At 42.3% G+C, this 21,726-nt stretch overlaps 1 protein-coding gene across 2 annotated transcripts in view; it reads right to left on the bottom strand.

Annotated features, from left to right (window-relative positions):
• Positions 1–21,726, bottom strand: part of LOC127575842 (dachshund homolog 1-like) — a 489,887-nt gene that overhangs the window by 115,091 nt on the left and 353,070 nt on the right. The window contains exons 4-5 of one of the 2 annotated variants that reach the window (XM_052026010.1): positions 12,282–12,437; positions 6,656–6,828 (exon numbers count right to left, since the gene is read on the bottom strand). In XM_052026010.1, the coding sequence (XP_051881970.1) occupies positions 6,656–6,828; positions 12,282–12,437 (329 nt within the window). The remainder of the gene's footprint in view (positions 1–6,655; positions 6,829–12,281; positions 12,438–21,726) is intronic. The other variant, XM_052026011.1, reaches the window with a different exon arrangement.

Below are 21,726 nucleotides of genomic sequence, written 5' to 3'. Positions count from 1 at the left end.
GAAGAGGTAACCAAAAAGGTTGATGAGGGTAGGGCAGTGGATGTTAACAGTGTGGGCCGAATGGCCTGTACTGTGCTGTATTGTTCCAGTGTTCTCGTGTATTTGGACTTTCGGTAGGCCTTCGACAAGGTCCTGCATGGTTGGCTGCTCTGAAAGGTTAGGTCCCATGGAATTGGAAGGGATAGTCAGGTGGATTCAAAATTGGCTTGGAGGTAGGAAACAGAGGGTGGTGGTTGAAGGCTGTTTCTCGGAATGGAGGCAGGAGACTAGTGGTGTGCCACAGGAGTCGGTGTTGGGACCATTGTTATTTGTTATTTATATAAATGATTTGGATGCAAATGCACAAGTCTTGATCAGTAAGTTTGCAGATGACACAAAATTAGGGGGTGTTGTTGATAATGAAGAAGGTTATTGTAGATTACAGGGGGATCTTGATCAGTTAGGGAAGCGAGCCAAGGAGTGGCAAATAGATTTCAATGCAGATAAATGTGAAGTGATGCATTTTGGGAAGTCAAACCAGCGTAGGGCTTAGACCATGAATGGTAGGGCACTACGGAGTGTAATGGGACAGAGGGACCTAGGAGTACAAGGGCATAGTTCATTGAAAGTGGCATCACAGGTCGACAGGGTGGTGAAAATGGTGTTTAGTATGCTGGCCTTCATCTGTCAGGGCACTGAGTATAAAAGTTGGGACATTAAGTTGCAGTTGGAGAAAGTTATTGGTGAGGCCGCACTTGAAGTACTGCGTACAGTTTTGGTCACCCTGTTATAGGAAAGATGTGGTTAAACCAGAAAGAGTGCAGAAATGATCTACCAGGATGTTGCCAGGACTCGAGGGCCTGAGTTACAGGGAGAAGTTGGCCAGGCTAGGTATTTATTCCTTGGAGAGTAGGAGAATGAGGAGTGACCTTATAGAGGCTTATTAAATCATGAGCAGCATAGATAAGGTGGATAATAGCTGTCCTTGCCCCAGGGTAGGGGAGTCCAAAACTAGGGGACATGGAGTTAGGGTGAGAGAGGAAAGATTTAAAAGGGACCTGAGGGGCATCTTTTTCATTTAAGAAGCACTTGGATAGGTACATGGAGGGGCGGGACTTAGAGGGATATGGGCCGAACTCAGGAAATCGGGACTAGCTGGGTGGGCACCGTGGTCAGCATGGACTGGTTGGGCCGAAGGGCCTGTATCCGTGCTGTATTGCCCCATGACTCTAAGATTCTAACTGATGGGATAAAAGTCTTGAACTGCTGCACTCCATCTGGTGAGAAGGAGCTCACAGAATGTCGGGAGGGTGGGGGTTGGGGTGGGGTAAGATTTCCAAGACTTAGACCCAGTGACAATGAAAGCATGATGATACTTTGGATGGTGTGTGGTTTGGAGAGAAACTTAAAGGTAGTGCAGTTCCTCTGTGTCTTTGTCCCTCTACGTGTTCCAGTATATGTCATGGTTTTGGGAAGTGCTGTTGAAGAAACCTTACATCTTTGAGGATGATGCAAACTGAGCTACTCTACACTGGTGGTGAAAGGAATGAATATCTGGAGTGGTTGATAGACTGGTGTCACTTTAGCCGGCTACTTTGCTTTGGATGGTGTTGAGCTTATTAAGTGTCATTGGAACTACAGTATACCCTTCCACACAAGTTGAGTGTGTATTGCAATACACTCCTGATTTACCCATTATAGTTTACCAAAAGGCTTTGAGAAGGGGTTGTGGGGAGGGGGTGGGATAAATGAGCCTCTTGCCACATGATGTCCAGCCTCTGCCTAACTCATATCCTGTTATTGTGTTCCATTACCAATTCTGAATGTATTGCTGCATCTCAGTGCCAAGAGACAACACATGCAAAGCTCTTTACCAGGAAATAATCAGCAAAAACAATGGAAGTTGTAGCTGCCATAACAGTTGGTACCAGATTAAGACTGCCTTTCTGATATTTCAGTCACCCTGGATAACTGCACATTGGCACAGATAGACTGACATGCACATCTCATTGGAACAAGAACAGCCATCAAAAGCAGGAAGGTGTTTCATGACAACGTGGCTGCAAGGTCGTCCAAGTTGAAAGCAAATTTGAAACTGCTTAAGTCTTGAGCTTGGCTTAAACACGAAGCAAGGTAAAAGACAGAGGAACCTTGAGTATGAATGACAGTGAGTGTAAGTCAATATTCCACCATGTTTTGTGCTGGTTCAATAAACCTCTCCCACAAACCATTCCAACCAATGCTGCAAGTTTTCATTGATGGAAGTCAATGACAGGACACAGAATAAAAATCAGGCTTTTCAAGGCTCAAAGGTCATCAACTGGCATGCTTTAAAAGTTTTCAAATAATCTTTTCTTCACTGACTCCATGCCAGTGGAACTATGAATAGCTCACTGGAGTATTTGTTATCATTACTCTTTTTAAAATCCTGTTATTCACAGATGGTGCAATGGGAACACTTATTAAAAAGGCATACTTTGTGACAGACCCATTTTCATTTGTATCAAACGATCTGTACCAGGTTACCACTCTCCAATATATCAAGGAACAGCTATTAATACTAGGGGAGATAAAAAGTGAGGGAAATGGGTGCATGGGGCCAGATTTTAACTGACAGGTTTCAGCAGTTAGATTTGCAACCCTGGGCTCCAGCAATTTTAATCCTAGACCTTAGTATATTGTCAATGCACATTTTAAATTCATTTATGACAGAATGGCATCCATGAGAAGGCCAGAATTCAATGACAACTGCTGGTTGCCCTTGAGAAGTTGGTAGTGAGCTACCTATTTGAACCTGTCTTTGGAGCAGCCTTGGTGTATATTGTACTGAATTTTGTAGATGGAACACAGTGCAGCCATGGTGCACCGTTGGTGGAGAGATTGAACACATTGGAAGATGGAGTGAGTGCTGATTAACAGGACTGTTTTGGCCAGCAGAATAGTCGAGCTTCTTGAGTATCACTGGCAATGATCTCATCCAAGCTCAAGGAAAGTATTCAAACAAATTCAGGACTTTATGCTGGTGGAAAGCCTTTGGAGAGTCAAGAAGTGAGTCACTCCCGGCATGTTGCCCAGTCTCTGACCTGTCCTTGCAGCCAGAGTATATATTGATTTGGACTGGTTACGTTTCTGGTCACATTTGACTTCAGGACGTTGAAGGTGGCTAATCTGACGATGGCAACGCTGTTGAACATCCGGAGGAGGGACAGATGGGAAGCGAGTGTGAACCTGCAGAGGTTCTATTGTCTTTTGACAAAGAAGTACAAACGTGGACTGGCTTTCCACAGAATGGGATGGGGTTATGCGAGAACAGCAGGAGTCCAGTCCCAAGGAATCTCTCCTATGCCACCTGACCCAGAAGAACTGTAACCCCTTATATGGACCAGCTTCATCTGCATCCAACCCAGTTCTGACTTGGCATTTACCTGCCACTCAATTTCAAAGCTCAGGTCAGACAATTTTTAAACAAAGAACCCACCAATTTCAGGCATGTGAATTTGTTGACTATACAGTAAAGCAAGTTAACTTCCTGTACCACCAGCTTTCCCCTAGACAGCTTGGGTTAAAAATCACCCCCGTGCTTTTGAACTAATCCTCTTCATACTTCATTGTGCCTGCAGCAGTGTAGCACCACTATCGTCCTGCCCTACAATGAATTAACACAGTTTACTCTGCAAGTAATAAAGGCCTCATAAATCATCAGTGACAAACTCCTCTGAGAAATCTAGGTCTTACTCACATATGGAACAAGCCCATCATTAGTCACTGTGAATTCATACATTATACAATGCTGCACATTCATAGTTCTCATTTCACACACTCAGACCTTATGTACTTGCATCTTTATGTGGATTGGACCGAAAAAGCATCATGGCTTACTGTTTTCAAATGTGAGGTTTGACTTAACCAGAGTTCAAATCAGCTGTTCTAAAGCAAGGATAGATGTGTTTGCTGCACTTCCTACTTATTTGTGAATTGGGTGCAACAAACTCAATTTCTTGATCTCCAATTTTGTGCCGCAAAGCCTCTCCTAGAAATCAACCCTTTATGCTTATCTCCAAAAGTGTAAAGCCACACTCCGTTGGCAAGTTTAGGAGGGGTTGGACATGAAGGGCAATTTGCAACTGATAACAAAGTTCGGTATCATAACTCTGATCTGCAGGCACCGACACTTCTGTCCAGCTGCTAAAAATCTTCCAGAGCTGTTTTATTCAAGCTTACACTAGGGTTAGGTCAGGCTGGGTGATGCCCAATCTTCAGCTACTCTCAAGATCTGGAAACAGTGGTTGATGGGTGCACCATCGCCAATACTGGATGCAGAGAAACCAAAGGATTCCTTTGTACGTGCCTGAAGAAGGTGTGAGGACAGTTACATATGTCAGTAAAAGGATTAATGCTAGTTCCACATCCCTAATTCAACATTAGTCTTGGAGTGGGATGAGAGTGAGGCTAAGGAGAGCCAATTTTTTGCTTTTACCCTGAAGTTATTTTGCAATGATTTTGAACGTAATTGCTGCATACAGTCCAACTGCAGATTAGCACAGTGGTGCACTTGATAGAACTGCGACCTCACAGCTCCAGTGACCCTGGTTCAGTCCAGACCTCCAGAGCTTCCTGTGCGTGGCTACACATTCTCCTCGTGACTGCGTGGGTTTCCTCTGGGTACTCTGGTCTCCTCTGGCATCCCAAAGATGTGCGGGTGGGTAGGTTAATTGGCCACTGTAAACCAAGCCTGGAATGTAGGCGATTGATAGAATCTAAGGAGGAGGTCATGGGTTACAGGGGAAATTAGTGTGGAATGGGATTGTTATGTGAGCCGGCATAGACTTGAAGGGCCAAAATGGTGTATGGAAAATAAGCACATAGTAAGGTCTCAGCCTTATCTCAATGGTGCTGAACAATGATTTAGTCAATGGTGTTACAACAACAATATTGAATTTATATAGCATTTATAACAGTGCAGAAACACTCCCAGGCCCTTTGCAAGAACTTCATCAAACCAAATTTGCTATGTCAGGTAATCCTGGAGCAGATAACAAAAATTTGGTCTAAGAGTAGATCTTAAAGGTCGTCCCAGAGAAGAGAAGATCATCTTGAGGAGCCCATAGGTTAGGGCATTGTTGGCTGAAGGCTTGGCTTCAGTAGTGAAACAATGAAACCTGGGAGTGAACAAGAGGTTGGATTTGAAGGTGGAAGATACTTGGAGGATTCTGGGACTTAAGGTAAAACCATGAATAGAGAAGGTCGAGGCCATGGAATGCAACACAGAGTATTACCGAAACTGGGGCATTGTTTAACCAGTGTGAGCCAGCAAGCTTGTATAGGGGAGTGGGGGGGGTTGGTGATGGGCAAACAGAGCTTTGTGTAAGTTTGGTCACAATGGCAAGTCATTGGATGACCTCATTTATAGAGAGTAGAAGAAGGGAGGACAGTTAGTGGAGATACAGAGACTGCGGATGCTGGAATCTGGAGTAACAGCAAGATGCCAAAGGAACTCAATGGGTCAGGCAGCATCTGCGGAGGGAAATGGACAGTGGACGTTTCAGACTATCCAGATGAAGGGTCTCAACCCAAAACGTCCACTGTCTGTTTCCCTCCACAGCTGCCGCCCATGCATCTTGTTTGTTGCTGAGGACAGCCAGTAACGCCTTTGAACAGTCAAGGCTAAAGGTAACAAAAGGCATGGATGAGAGATTCCATTATGTATGATATGAGGCAGAAGCAGAGTCATGTGATATCATTTGCATTACATCTAATGAAATGATAGCATTCATTATCATTAAACTTGATGAAAGGTCATTGACCCAAAATGTTAACTCAGTTTCCCTTCTCCACAGATGTTCCCCAATGGACTATTTCCAACATTTTTTTAATAATTCCTATAGTTTGAAGAACGATGTTCAGATTTCGTTTTCCTTTACTGCCGGTTTATTTCTCTCCACTATAAAAATCCCACAGGATTCTCCCGTTCTTCCATCCCAGCTCAGCAGGGAGATCAGCAGAACCGTTGCAGAGTGTGGTAAGTAGTGGTGCCGTTTGTGATGTTTCTCTCACAAAGGAGTAGAGACGTGATGGGCCAAAACAGAGCAGAATTTCAAGCTGTAAGTTCTGGCGCATCCGTTGGGCCTTTTCCTCAGCCAACACACACATACCTGCACATCCAACAGGGATGGCAGCCAAGAGCGGGAGAATTTGCCAGCCAACCCCACTCTCACATCCAAAGCACTGCAAAATTTGCACCTCAAATGAAATTAGTGTACACAGACACAGCCTGCAGATGAAACCTGAGGTCTTTCTGGTACAAAGAGCTGAGCTACCGAGACAATCCACAAACACACCACAGTGACAACCTTCAGGGATTCAAGGATACATTTTCCCCAGTTCATTTCACCTAGCCAAAGAAACGTGTTGGAGTGAAAAATATTTACTGGCATCTGATATTCAATTTTCCAAAAATAGACCGATGATGAAAAGTATATCCTTAATAATGATTTAAACAGCTCATAAAAATCACAGAGCCCTCATTACTTGCTGTTAGCTTGGACATCTCATAAATATCCCAGCCTTTGATAAGATATTGCCGAATTCTTTCCAGCATGGTTTGACACACTTCCTCAATACAGAACATCAACATATTCCAGGCAATGGGAACGTGCACAAGATAGGATGAATTTACCTTAATAACTGAAGTTTCCATTCTGGAAGGGGGACTTTGTACTTGTGCTGCAGCTGCCATATTAGCGATAGTGGTAAGGTGGTTCATTTGGCTCATTGCCATGGTAACTGATGCCGGAGGTAGACTAACGGGAATAAGTGGATGGGGCATCATCATAAATGGGAGCTCCAGACCTGAAAAGGAAAAGGGTCATTAGAAATATGCAAGAATTATTTGTACAACTGACTCCAAGAATAACGGGTGTTAGGAGTAAGGTTTTAAGAGGATGTTTATTATTCAGCAGTTTGTGTTTCAGTATTCCTGTCTCAGAGTGTTCTTTTTTCACTTTGTTGTTGCAAAGAATTCCATACCTGATTCTTTAGTTGTGTGCTAAATATGCAGGATAAAGGGACTACGGTTTGCACTCTATTTCCAAAATTATTTCCATTTAATTCAATGGAACTGAATTTCAGAAGGTAAACACAATACAGAATTGTTCCAACATCACAGGTTAAACAGATAGGATTGAGGATTGAGATGTAGGTAGGAAGTTCTCCTTGCACCGTGATCAACATTCATCTCTCAGTCAGCTCCTCTGACCAACAGGTGAACTTTTACCTCTTTAAAGGTGTCTGGGACCTTGTTGCATGGAAAAGGCATTGTCCTCACTGCCCATGACAACTTCAGACAGGGACACACACAAGGTAAAGCATAGACACCCCAACAATCAGCTGGATAAGGTCCAAAGTTATAGATAAGTGTGCAAACAGTTGACCTGAAACATTCTACCCATCAACAAGCTGCCATCGGGCAGGAGGTACAGAAGCCTGAAGTCCCACACCACCAGGTTCAAGAACAGCTACTTCCCTTCAACCATTCGGTTCTTGAACCCTAATCACTACCTCAGTGTAACAACGCTATGACCACTAAAATAGACTTTTTTTTGTTCTAATTGCGTTCTTTCTTGGATAATTTTTGTATAATTTATGTGAATGCTGCTTATCTGATGTTATTTGTCTGTGATGCTGCTGCAAGTAAGTTTTTCATTGCACCTGTGCACACATGGACTTGTGCATATGACCATAAACTCAACTTTGAATTTAAGGATGCATCAGTGTGTTGCTTGAAAGGTTGGCAAACTTAAATTCCTGACCTTAGGACATTCTGAGCATATGAAAGGCAGAATATAAAAGCACGTTCTTACACTTAGAAAATATCTTTACTTCATTCATAATTCACTCAATTCCTCTAAACATACATGAGGTGATTTCTAATTGACACAACCATTGCATCCTTCCACCTGGCATTCTTCTCGCTGATCTGGCCGTATTATGTTGCGCTGTATTCCCCTGATCCAGACTACCTGAGGTAGCTCCTCAACTTGAACAAGATTGTGCCAATGGGAAGATAAGTGGAATGTGATTAGGTGAAATGGAGCCTGTGATCACCAAGAGAGTTGGGAATCTGGAGCGCTAGGAACCACATTATCTGTGGAACATTATCTGCACCTCCTGGCCACACAACACTTAATTCCTTGAGTTCTCTTCCTTTTGGCCACTGAATGTTACTCATTGAATTGTCTGCAGTTCATGGCCTGCTCAAGTGTCTCCCAAAATTCCATGGAGACCTCATACAGGAACTCCAGGTTCTGCATCAGTCAACCAGGTCGCTTTGGAAGGTTAGAATGGGGCAGAGTGATAACAAGGCAGAAAGTCAGTCTCAGTAATTTTAATTCCATTATCACCCATTTCCCAATGAATGCTAAAACTGCTTCTCCAGAAGCTACAATCCATATTGCACCAATTAACTCTCTATCACAAGTATGCATTGCTGGTCATCCTGACGATGTTAGTCTTTATGCAATGGTCATGGGAATTTAGAGTTTTTAAAGCAAAGTGAGCAATTCACTTTGTTCATGTCCTCCTACAAACTCTGGGCACGTCTCCATTGCCATGTACTCCCTTATCAGAATAGAGTATGACAGAAAGCCCGTTGAATCATAGAAAATCTGCAAAACATTTAAGAAAGAGTTTCCCACACGATCCCATCGCCATCACTGTGTCCTAGTTCTTCAAGTTCACATCCAAATACGTGTTAGAATTGATGAGGGCTTCTCCTGCTAACACCCTTTCAGGCAGTGAGGTCTCAACTCCTTCCACCCTATGGATAAATTTCTTTTTTCTTCATCTCCGCTTTGATCTTATTTTAAATCTATAGCTGTTCCCCTCACCTTCCCTTTGGATTTTGAGCCCTCCGCCAAGGGAAATAGGTCCTCTTTATTCACTCCATCTGGGCTCCTCATAATTTTGTACACTGCAGTTAAATCTTCACTTATTCGATTAAAAAAACAACCCCAGCTTATCAAATATTTCCTCATAGATACAATTTTCCAGTCCTAATGTAGTGGGATGGCATATTTTGTTTGTATGTCAAAGGAAACAAATTTCAAAAGCAGGTTTCAATGTGCACTTATTACTGAGTCATATATTTGGAGCACAAAACAGAAGCACATGCACCACCAACAGTTATGGAAGCTTTGAAACCCTGTGAAAGAACTTCCAGCAGGCAGCTTTTAATAACTTTAAGAAATATAAAGACACATACATCCTCAATGTAAGAATGATTTGACAGGCTGCACCTACTCAGCTCCAATACACCATGGCTACCACTGAATGTCATTCTCAGTTTATAATATCTTCCAAACATTCTTCTAAATACCATAATCTTTTAGATTATCTATAAGTATTCTGACTTCAACAAAGGTTATTTTCCTGTAATAGGGACCATTTGTCAAATCCAAATATGTTCTTAACCAATTTGGTGAAATTAGCCTGACAATAATAGTAACTTTTTCCAAAGAGAAAATATATTGAAGAGAATAATATTTGTTTACTGATGGAATGTAAAACACCAAGGAGTGAAATTCAACTTTAATACAGGTGCGAAATGGTTGCCAATTGGCCATTGTTCATGTCACACCACCCACTTTCAAACTGCATCCTCATTTCATTACCAGTAGCACTGGCTCATGGTTGACACATGTCAGATACATCTTGGCCAATAAGCATCGTACATTGAACAGATACTGAGATACTGAGAAAATAATGGCAGTGTCCTAGTATCAAGTGCTCACCATCTTCATAGCAAAAAAAAGTCACGGATCAATCCAGAAGAATCAGGTCTGAAAACTGTGCTTAAAACCAAGAAAATGTTGATACCTGCTTCATTAGTAAATAAGCTTCATCCATATTAAGAGAGGAACAAATCAATAGCATGGCATTTTAATCCTTACCCAAACACTGCCATGCTGCTGGTACAGTCAGACAACATTACAGAGGTTTCATTCTCAACCCAGCCTCTCATTTGATGCAATGGGATTGCAAAGTCAGGCATGGAGCTCCATGCACTTCCATCCTATTTCTCTGCTTTGTTACATATGAACATGCAAACACATGAAGGCTACAAACCAGGAACGGGAGTAGACCACACGACCCTTCAAGTCTGCTCCACCATTTGATGAGATCAAAGCTGATCTGATTATAAGTAGCCTCTCATTCTTATCTACTTGTGATAACCTTTACCCTTTTGCTTATCTAGAGATTATCTATTTCTGCCTTAAAAATATTCAATATCTCTGCTTCCACTGCCCACTGAAGAAAACTTTCCAAAGACTCACAACAATCTGACAGATAAAATGTCATCTTATCTCTGCCTTAGGTAGACAAAATCTTATTGTTGAGCATGGTCCCCGGTTCTAGATTCTCCCACAGGAGGAAACATCCCCTCCACATCCAGCCTGTTTAGATCCCTTGGGATCTTAAATGCTTCTATATAATTTTTCTTACATTATGATTTCCACCCTGAAAATGAGATGAAAGAGGAATAAGCTCTATCCTTAAGTATGTATAGGTGTTATCTGCTTTGGAGCAATTTTTGTTCCTGGACATTGAATCGTGCTGCAATTCATTAGTCAAACCAGCATGGCAGAACAGTTATCTTAACTACGACCACATTGACTTAGTTCCTTTAATTGCTTCATCCTGCAGGTGCCAAACTATAGAGGGGAGAACTGCAGGAGCAACCGGCAAACTAAAAATAGCGTAATGAAGATTGTGCTCATCAAGAAAATCCAATGCCAAGGTAATTAATAATTAGGTATATTAATAATTGTCATAAATTCATATCTTTTGATGTACAAGTACGTATTTCAATTAGTATTGCCAGCATGTTTTATATATAATTTTAACTAACATTTCCAGGTCTATCTGACAATGACTACCAATGCGGCTAAATGAAACCCCAATCATTCTGCCTTTCAATTGTCCATACTTGCCTTCATGATTCCACACAATATATACAATGGGCAGTCCCAAAAGTCATCCACATAAATAATTGGTCTCTTCCCAGTTCATAGAGTTAGAAGAGTTGTGGTCAAAGTTATTCAGGAACATTGAGGATCTGATGAGTTTGATTCAAATCAGATCCACTGTTCTAACTTCTACTACTGAGGATTAACTGCTTGTATTTGGATTTTCATTGAACTGATTTGAGCCATGGCTATTAAGTACAGATGTTGAGATTAGCGATGGTTTATTCTTGAACTGTGCAAAGTGAAAATATTAAAGGCTTCCAATGGTTGAAACTTTAATGAGTAGAACACAAGAAAAAGAAAACATTTCCAATCTCATGCACAATAATATACAGTTTATGCACAACCATACCTGTAGCAACCAGTAAGATTAGTTGGTATCCAAAAGCAGTTCAACAACCACTATCTCTATACCCTGAGCTCCAAACAACAAATTTCATGCTTAAATTCTGTTCCTCAGAGAAAATTGCCATTTTAGCAGATGATGGATAGCAAAAAGTTGTAAATTAATTTGAACAGCGCTGGAGGTTTGGGGAACCTTGGAGACAAAAAGGCCAAAAATACAACTGGTAGCTGAGGAGATATTAATGGCAATATAAAGTTAGAAATTCAGATATAATTGGGAAAGAGAAGGAAAAAAAACAGGCTCCAGAGATAACCAGATCTGGAGCAAGAATGCATTGAAGGATATGGGCAGAAAATTGCATTGAAATCAGTCAAATAAAAACCTTGTCTTTCAAACCCTGACAATCACACTTGGGTGTCATTCTACAGTAGAAATGTACTCAAATTGTACAGCAAGTGGAAATGATAAAGCTACAAAACAAGTGTGCCCATACAGAGGTAAAAACAACAATGGGAGATAAATTCTCGTTAGCTAGAGCCATGCGTTCTATCAAAATCTTCTGCATTCTAAAAGGATTAATATGAAGTATACAATGGTGCTGAAAGAATAGATCAGCATTAATCCAAGGATAAAGTGCATAACCTTGTTCTACAAAATATCTGTTCTACATGTATCTCAAACATTTTTTTAAACTATGATTTAATTTGTGACTTTTATTTGTGCAATGAATACCCCTTGAGATGCAGTTGACGTAGCTATCTCTAAAGTAATTAAATAGGCGCTGGCTACCTTTGACCCATGCAAGATATAAAGTTGTCTGCCGCACATTGTTAATTTGCAGCTAGCTCAGCATTCTCATCCTGACATGGGTATAGTTACAAAGAAAAGTGGCAAATACAAGGACATCTGATGACACAGAAAGTTGTCCTCACCATTGGGTAATAAGTGGTTCTGCTGAAGGGAGTTGAGGGAATGATTTACAGCGAGGTTGTGCTGGTTGGAGAGGGCAGCATGGCTGACAGAAGCCTGTGCAGATGGGGCAGTGGGAGACTGCAGTTTCTCTTTATCCCAGGAGCCATCGATGCTACCTGTAGGACAGGAAATAGAACACATTGTGAGTGAATCGGTCTTCACCAGCTTTTTCCTCCGCCCAATGCCAACCGTTTGGCAACCTGTGTCCTTGCTGGGATTGGACTGCATGAAGAACCAGGAGCTTCTGTTTATGACCAACAGTAGTGATCTAAGCAGTGCCTCTTTTCCTACTCTTCCTTGCTAAAGAAGCAACACCTTGTTTTTGGTGGGAAAATCTAGAACAGTGTCTTCCAGGAAAATGTGACTTGTTTCCAGAACATTATCACAGCACTCAGGTATATGACCAAAACTTTTCTCGTACAAACTTACATGCTACAGTTCCTTATAGCCAACTCAAGCTCAGGAGGGACAGATTTATGAATGGTGACCAAACTGCGCCAGTTGTTTGTTGCACTCAGACTTACTTGTAGACAGGGGTCTAGGGTAGAAATATTGCTGCTGATATGCTTTGTATTCTGTTGCCAGAATTTGGTTTCTTCCAGCAGAAGCCGAGCACCTCGTGAAAGACGTTGGTTGTGTTTGGTACCAGTGATGCATTTCCATTCCAAGGATGCTCACATCGCACCTGAAAGGGGTTCTCATATGACTTAGAACGAGGCCATTCAGCCCATTGAATCTGTGCAGGCTCTTAGAGCAAAACCCATCAATCCCATTCCCCCCTGTTATTTCGCTCTAACTAATTCTTGCTCACATGCCCATCAATGCGTCCCTGATTCACCATCAACTTGCACCTGGGACACTTTACAGTAACCAACCAAGGGTTTTGATAAAGTAGCAGGGCAGGTCAAGAAAGCAGAAAGCAGGCTTTAACAACAGAGGTATAGAGGACTAAAGCAGAGAAGTTATCCTGAACCTTTATAAAATACTGGTCAGGCGTCAACTGGAATATTGCATTCAATTCTTGTTGCCAGTATAAGAAAGATGTGAAGGCATTGGAAGGGGTCTGGAAAATGTTATCAAAATGGCTTCTGGGATGAGGGACAGCAGTTAAAGGGATAGATTCAGAGAGCTTGGGCCTGTTTTCTTTGGAGAAAAGAAGGGCAAGGGAAGATTTGATGGAAGTCTATAAAATAATGCTTCTCCTACCATCCACCTACACTTGGGAAAATTTACGGTAACCAATTGAGGTCTTTGATGAGGGGCTGCATTTCAGGCTTATCAGCAAAGTCAAATCACTTGGCGTAAAAGGGACGTTGAAAGCATAAATGTCAAGTTGGCTAAGTAACAGACAACGTGGTGATTGCTTTTTGAAATGGAAAATGAATAGTTGTGTTCCTCAGGAATCAATGTTGGAGCGATGGCTTTTTTGATCTACATTAATGATCTAGACTTGGGGGCTGCAAATCACAATGTCTAAATTTGCAGATGACTCAATACTCAGTGGTATTGTGAGGTACAAAGAGGATAATGACATAGGATCTAGTGATATAGCAGCAGGATATGAACAGACTGGTGGAATGGGCAGGCACGTGGCAAATGCAGTTTAGTGCGGGGACATGTGAAGTGATGAGTTTTGGTAGGAAGAATGGGGGGAGGCAATACAGACACAGGATACTGTTTTAACAGGGGTGTGGAAGCAGAGGGACCTAGGGTACAGATGCACAAGTCATTAAAAATGCAAGGCAGGTTTAGAAAGCATGCAATAAAACATACATAATTCTGGGCTTTATCAATTGAAACATCGAAGACAAAAGCAGGGAAGCCATGCTGAAACACTGTTCCTGTCTCAACTGGAGTATTGTGTTTTAATTCTTGTTGCCAACATAGGAAAAAGTTGAAGGCATTAGAGAGATTCCAGAAATGATTTATCAGAATGGTTTCTAGAATGAGGGACTACAAGTACAAAGGGAGAATTCAAGAGATTGGGACTGCTTTCTTTGAAAAGAAGGCTGAAGGGGAATTTGATAAAAGTATATAAATCAATGATGGGCCTGGACAGAGTGGAGAGTGGAAGACTCTTCCTTTTGGCGGAAGAGTCCAAAGGTTTAAAATAAAGGGAAAGAGAATTAAGATTTTTGTCTTACACAGTGTGTGTGGTTGGAATCTGAAATACACTGTCCACAGATGTCGTGGAGGCAGGTTCCACTGTAACCTTTGAGAGGAAATGGATAAAGATTTGGTGGGAGAAAATCTGCAAGACTGTGGGAAAGGGACCAGCAAGTGAAATTAATGAGTCTCTCTGGTAGACAACCAACATGGACATGATGAGCCAAATGGCCTCCTTCTATATCGCAACCATACTATGATTCGAACTCACTAACAGCAGACCTTCGGAATGTGGGAGGAAACTGGAGCACTCCGGGACAGAAACCCACGCAGTCATAGGGAGGAAGTGTAAATTCCACACAGACGGCACCCAGGGTCAGAATCGAACCCAGGTCACTGGATCTGTGAGATAACAGCTCCACTGTGCAGGTCACGATGGACTAACTATTCTTCATCAGCTCATGACGAGAGGGCTAGGGTACAAGATGGTGGTGGAGAGTAGGTGGTGATAATTTCATCAGTTTTGAAGTTTTTCATCTCAGTGACTGAAGTTGACTGATTGGCCCAACTGGTACAAGCCAGTGTTTGTGCTCCATGCATGCCTCCTCTCATCCCTCTTCATCTCACCCAGCACAACTTTCTCCTTGCACACTTTCTCTGTGTGATTCACCTCCATTACCTTTTGTGGTGCTGAGCTCTACAATCTAATGCCTGTCTGCACATAGGTGTGAGGTAGGTTCCACAACAGGCAAACGAACTTCTCTGAGAGATCACCACGTAAGTAATCAAAATGAAATTCTAACCCACAGTCATCCTGGGGATAATGAATCCATTCACTGATTTAATCCATTTTTATCTTTCTGCTGATTTTATAGTTTTTGTTTGGAGAATGAGCGTCCACAACATCTTTAGCTTTGAGGGTTTGTGAGCAAAACACAGTGAGAATTCTGTTTGCACATGAGTCAGAGGTGTATAAAATCATGAGGGGCATAGATAGGGTAAATGCGCACAGTCTTTTTCCCAGGGTTCGGGAATCAAGAACTAGATGGCATAGGTTTGAGGGGAAAGATTTAATAGGAACTTGAGGGGCAACTTTTAAACAAAAACATAGAGGCCGGTATGTATGGAGCACGAGCTGCCAGAGGAAGTGGTTGAGGCAGGTGCAATAAGAACTTTTAAAAGACAATGGGACAGCTACATGGATAGGAAAGGTTTAGAAGGTTATGGGCCAAATGTGGGCAAATGCTTGGCAATCCTACTGCATTGACAGGGCTCCCATTACTGGAAGAGCTATTGATTTTGAACAGGCTGACTTTGCCCAATTTCTGGAAGAACTCCTTAACCAGACATTGAGCTCTTATTAAAGGACATTGCATCTAACAAAAGTGACAGCACTGGAAATACTCAGCAGGTCAGTCAGCATCAGTGGAGAGAGCTCAGAGTTAAAATGACAAGGTTATTGACCTTTTCACCCAAACTGGGAAGAGTATCTAAATAAGGATGCAGGAAAAGGGAGAGAGAGGAAGAGAGCAAAATGGAAGGTCTGTGATGTGGAGGACAGGATAGACAGAACCAAGTGTGTAATGGTCAGACAGACATTAGCAGATAACAAAAGACAGGTCCCAGGCATGTGTAAAGAGAAGGAAATAGATAAACATGAGACATTGCTCACAAAAGGAGTTGAAAATATATTAATGCTCAAAATGTGTGATTATTTGAAATAGCTGTCAACTGTAACATGCCTGTTCCCCGAGCTTGCATTAGGATTCGTTGGAACGGTGTGGGAGGCCATAGACAGTGGGAGTGGATCAGAAGCTTAAAGTGACAGGGAGCTCGGGGTTAAGCTTGCAGACTGAACGGAGGGGTTCTGCAAAACAGTCAGCCAATTTCCAATTGATTTCTCCAATATAGAAGGGATCAGTTTGTTCAATTTCCCCTCCCATTCCCACACTGATCTGTCTGTCCACGGCCTCCTCCACTTCTTGGATGAGGATAAATGCAATGCACTGCACCAAACTGGAAGTGTGTAAACGAATACTAACATTTCAGGCCAGTCAGTCCATGGCCAAAAAACAGTTAGTCCATTTTCAAGCATGGGATATTTCCTGAAAAATTGGTCTCCTTTATCTACACTTGCTGCCCAGAAACTGATATAGTTTCTCGCCCATTATTTCAATGTTACCAATTTGTCTTTTGTCTTAAGTAAAAGCTTAACCTTGCCACTTATTAATTGACATTAACATTCCTGTAAGGTAGGCACTTCTCACAAAGTGATGTGTATTTATGTCTTGAGAATACTAAATGTGCTAATTTCCAGTTTTGTTCAACTCTACTGCCTAAATTGCATCTGTATGGCAGGACAACTTAAAATCCACATCAACAGTATATGACTATTATACCGGATTTTAATGAATCCAAATTGCCTACGAGTTCCAATGACACAAAACCTATTAATTTAAATTTAATATGAATTAAGACTTAATACAGATAAAACCAGTCTGTATAAAGTATGTTGTGAGCCTTAATGAATATTAACTATGAACTAGTCTGTGATAACCTGCTTTAAAAATGAATAGGCTATAGATTAATTTAGACCAGAGATTACACTCATTATTTGCAGCAAATCTAACATTCTGAGAAAGAGAGAACGAGAGAGAGAGTGAGAGAGAGAGAGAATGAGAGAGAGAGAGAATGAGAGAGAGAGAGAGAGAGAGAGAGGGGGGGGGGGGATTAACATTGATAGCACAAGAGCAAGTTGTACCAAAAAAAATCCACTGTTTTTTTACATGTTCTTAAGGTAGCAACTTAGTTTGACACAAGCTAATTTCTTGTGACTGTGTTTCTAGATTAAAATTAAGTTCTGTTGTTGGAAGTGAGCATGAAATGACTACCCACCTACCTGCTCAAATCCCATTCCAATCGATGGGAGGGGTGTTGATTTGGGCATGATGAATACTGATAGTTGAATTCATGCCACTCACAACAACGTGCATCTTTAACACAATAAAATGTTCCAGAGCAGAATCATGGACAAAGGTCCACACTGAGCAACCAAGAGAGATACTGGTGCAGCTGACCAAAAGTAGGTTGTAAAGAGAGCCAGAGGGAGGATGGAAATAGAGAGGTGAAGGGATTTAGTGAAGAGATCCTGGAGCTGGGGTAGGCACTTCTGCCTCTGTTTAGAATCCCTGAAAGACTTGAGGAAGGAGGAAGAACTATCTGAATAGTTTCAACCCTGGTTCCACCCAAGATTAAGTGGCTTTACTGGCTCACTGGGTGCTACCAACAACTTCAGTCATGAGCCACCTACTGCAAGCTTCAGCTGTCGACTTTTGGGATCAAAAATGTGCCGTCTACTCATGTGGTGTGAGGCCAGGGTCCAGGGGACAGTGATTGAGGACATCTGAAAGCCACAAGCCCGATCAGTCTATGATGTGATCAGGGAATGGAAGGTCCCGGCCTGGAGTAAGGTGGGGGGGGGGGGGGGTGAGGGATGGATCTAGCTGAGAATGCGGGGCAATGTTGGAGATGGCCATGTCCAAAAGGAGCCTCAGTAGATCTCAGAGTTGGGTGGTTTTGGGAGAGAGATTGGTTGGTTGGAGCATTGGTGGGTTGGTAGAGTGCATTGGCATTAATATTGGTTTATTATTGTCACATTACCAAGATACAGTGAAAAACATAGTTTTGCATGCCATCCATGCAGGTCATTTCAAAAATGTAAGTACTTTGAGGTAATACAAGGGAAAAGCAATAACAGAATGCAGAATATAGTGTTACAGTTACAGAGAAGTGCAGTGCAGGTAGACAATAAGGTGCAAGGGCCACGATGAGGTCAAGAGTCCATCTTCAATGTACAAGAGGTCCATCAGAGAGTCTTATAACAGCGGGATAGAAGCTGTCTTTGAGCCCGGTGGTGATTGTTTTCAGGCTTTTGTATCTTCTGCCCAGCGGAAGAGGGGGAGAAGAGAGAATGTTCGAGTTGGGAGGGGTCTTTGATTATGCTGGCTGCTTTTCCGAGGCAGTGAGAGGTGTAGACAAAGTCCATGGAGGGGAGGCTGGTCTTTATGAAGGACTGAGCTGTGTCCACAATTCTCTGCAATTTCCTGTGGTCTTGGGCAGAGCAGTTGGGAGCTGGGCTGAAGGTGAGGAAAGGGATTACCTAATGCAGCTGTGGGAAGACCACTTAGTCTCAGGAGTGACCCTCAGAACAATGTGGTCCAAATTCTCCTGCAAGGTTCCATCATCCTCCATATGGACTTCATTGAAATTTGACGCCCCAAAGTGTCCAGTGAATTTGTAGAGTGATGCAATGTGACAAAGAAATAATGGTCATCATATTCAATTCTGCAGCTAACCACTCACTCATGATCCAATACTAAGGAACCTTGGCATCATTCTTGACCATACACTGCCTTACCAGTCACATCTCCAGAAAATTGGAGCTAAAATCCAGACAAGAGTGAACATCATACAGAAATCAGCAGGTATCACTGGGGCAGCAGAGTCAACACACTACACTCTGGCTCCTGGTCTATTGAACAGCAACATATACAGCTTGGCTTAGGAGCCACCGCATAAACGTAGCAGGCATCCATCTCTGAGAAGCAATGAAACCAACACAGCCTACGTGTACTAGCCACCAGATCCACAGGGAAAGTGTTCTCCTTGACGAATACCACTGGCTTATAGCCAGTGAAGCTCTCCCACTGCCAAAGGACCTTAACACACCCGGTACAACTTAATTGGAACGTACTCTCAACCCTACAAAGTGATGGCAACCACTCAGTTATGCACCTCATGGCTGTTCCCAGATACCAAGCAAGTGATGGAGTCCCAAGCTTCATGTAACCATCCACAGAAAGCAACCCTCAAATGCTTAAGGACAGGTGGGGGAAGTATGTCCACCCAATCTACAACAGGGATATGAGGAATGGCCCAAACCATGTGGCCAGACCCCTACACACTGGGAGACTAATTGCGAGAGGAATCGCAATCATTCACACTGCCTCAGCTGAAACCATGAGATGGGTTGGTAAACTTCAGCATCAAACTATTCCTGTTTCTCCAGCCATGCAAATATATTCTATACTCTGAAAATAACTATCTTCCTTTGCATAACTTTGCAAGGAAAAGGTGTAATGCATTTGGATTTCTAGTCCTATGATAATCCTGCGCCCACACAAATCTCTGATACCCATAATGGAATGAATTTTGAATGTGGAATAAAATAGTTCATGTAGTGTTATGACTGTGGAAAAATCTATGTGCTCAACAGCAAATTTACAGGGTTATTATTTCTGATGATTTTTCCCCATTCTGGTTAATGCCAATAAATATGTTGGGTATGAGATTGTCAAATGATGGGTCCAATAACGTGTATTGAATTTTTGCTCTGTATCCAGTGCCAGACCATGACCAGCCTTAAAGAGAAAGCACAATTCTCTTTGGCTTCATTGCATGCTTTCTTATTTAAATCCTCGTTGGCACCATTTTCAAAGCAGCTGTAGAAGCTCTGAAGTCTCCATATTCTTGTGGAACAGCCCCATTAGAAAAAAAACACAATGCTGCAAAACTTTTGTAAGACAAAATTAATCTCAAGGTTCAATGATTATAAACTGCTTTCATGATTTTATTAAATGTTAAACCTGACCCATTCCCACCCACAAGTAAATTATGGTCTTGCTTCAACCAGCTCCCACCATTTATTCATTAACCCTCAAGCAGTTTAAAGCACAGACATTAACTTTCAATACACTGGAGTGTACAGTACATTTGCTTTGTTTGGGTTGGTTTCCTTGTTGTTTTGAGGTCCCCAAGGCCCTCACATTTGCAAAAAAAAAATTATAACATCAATGCAGCAAAGCAGGGAAAGAGGGGATATAAGAACCAAAGGAACCCTTTGCTCTGCTTTAGCTTTGAACAAAAATGTACACAGTGTGCACACATTTCTATAAACTAGATGTAACTCATTCTTGTGCTAGATTGTGTTGACAGCTAGCCAGCAGATTCCTACAGAAGTGCCAGCTAGGCCCCGTATGAACACTCGTGCTTTCCCGAATTCTGTGCCTGTGTAGTGCATTGTGGAAGTACAGAGCACCCCGAAGGTGTGACCTTGTGACCTCCCACTCCCCTTCCTGGGTCCAAATGTTCCTAATCCCACTGAGCTAAGGAGTTGGACACACTTCATATCCAGCCCCTCAGCTTATTGCCAACTGACACAGCCCACTCACTTGAATGGGGTTACCCACATGTGATTGAGTGTGTTTAAGTTTTCTGCTTTAATTTAATTAATATTAATGTTATTATTTTATATGTTGAAGGTGGCTGCACCTCTCACTCAACATCAGTAAAACTAAAACCTCCTTACTCTTTCTTACCCATCAACTCCACTCCTGCCACCCACCTACACTTAGGTTAACTTACGGTTGGATGAATCGCAGGTGGCGGTGAGTCAGCGTACAGGAGCGAGATCGGACACCTGATTGAGTGGTGCTGCAAGAGAAACCTCTCGCTCAATGTCAGTAAAACTAAAGAGCTGATTGTTGACCAGGAAGGGGAAGGAGGGTGAATATGTGCCAGTCTACATTGGTGGATCGGCAGTGGGAGTCAGCAGCTTTAAATTCCTGGGTGTTAACATATTGGATGACTTGTCCTGGGCCCAGCACGTAGATGAAATCACAAGGAAGGTGCCCTGGCATCTTTACTTCCTTAGAAGGTTAAGGAGGTTTGGCATTTCACTGAACACTCGAACAAACTTCTACAGATGTACTGTTGAAGCTATCCTGACTGGTTCATCACAGTCTAGTCAGGCAATTTGAATGCGCAGGAACTCAAAAAGCTGCAGAGAGTAGTGGACTCAGCCCAATATATCACAGGCACATCCCTCCCCACCATCGGTAGTATCTACATGAGGCGCTGCCTCAAAAAGGCAGCATCCATTGTCAAAGGTCCCCACCATCCAGGCCATGTTATCTTCGCAGCTACCATCGGGCAGGAGGTACAGAAGCCTAAAGTTCCACACCACCAGGTTCAAGAACAGCTACTTCCCTTCAACCATTCGGTTCTTGAGCCAACCTGCATAACCCTAATCACCACCTCAGAATAGTAATAACATGATCACTTTGCACTACAATGGACTTCGTTCTTCTTTGTTCGAATTGTGTCCCTTCTTGTAAAACTTGAGTTTAATTTATGTTTTTCTTGTGAATGTTGTGTATCTGATGCAATGTGCCTGTGATGCTGCTGCAAGTAAGTTTTTTCTTTGCACCTGTGCACACGTGTATATGATAATAAACTTGA

Source organism: Pristis pectinata, chromosome 11, assembly GCF_009764475.1.
Source record: "Pristis pectinata isolate sPriPec2 chromosome 11, sPriPec2.1.pri, whole genome shotgun sequence".
NCBI classification, from domain to species: domain Eukaryota; kingdom Metazoa; phylum Chordata; class Chondrichthyes; order Rhinopristiformes; family Pristidae; genus Pristis; species Pristis pectinata.
This window is presented reverse-complemented; position numbering and strand designations above follow the sequence as displayed.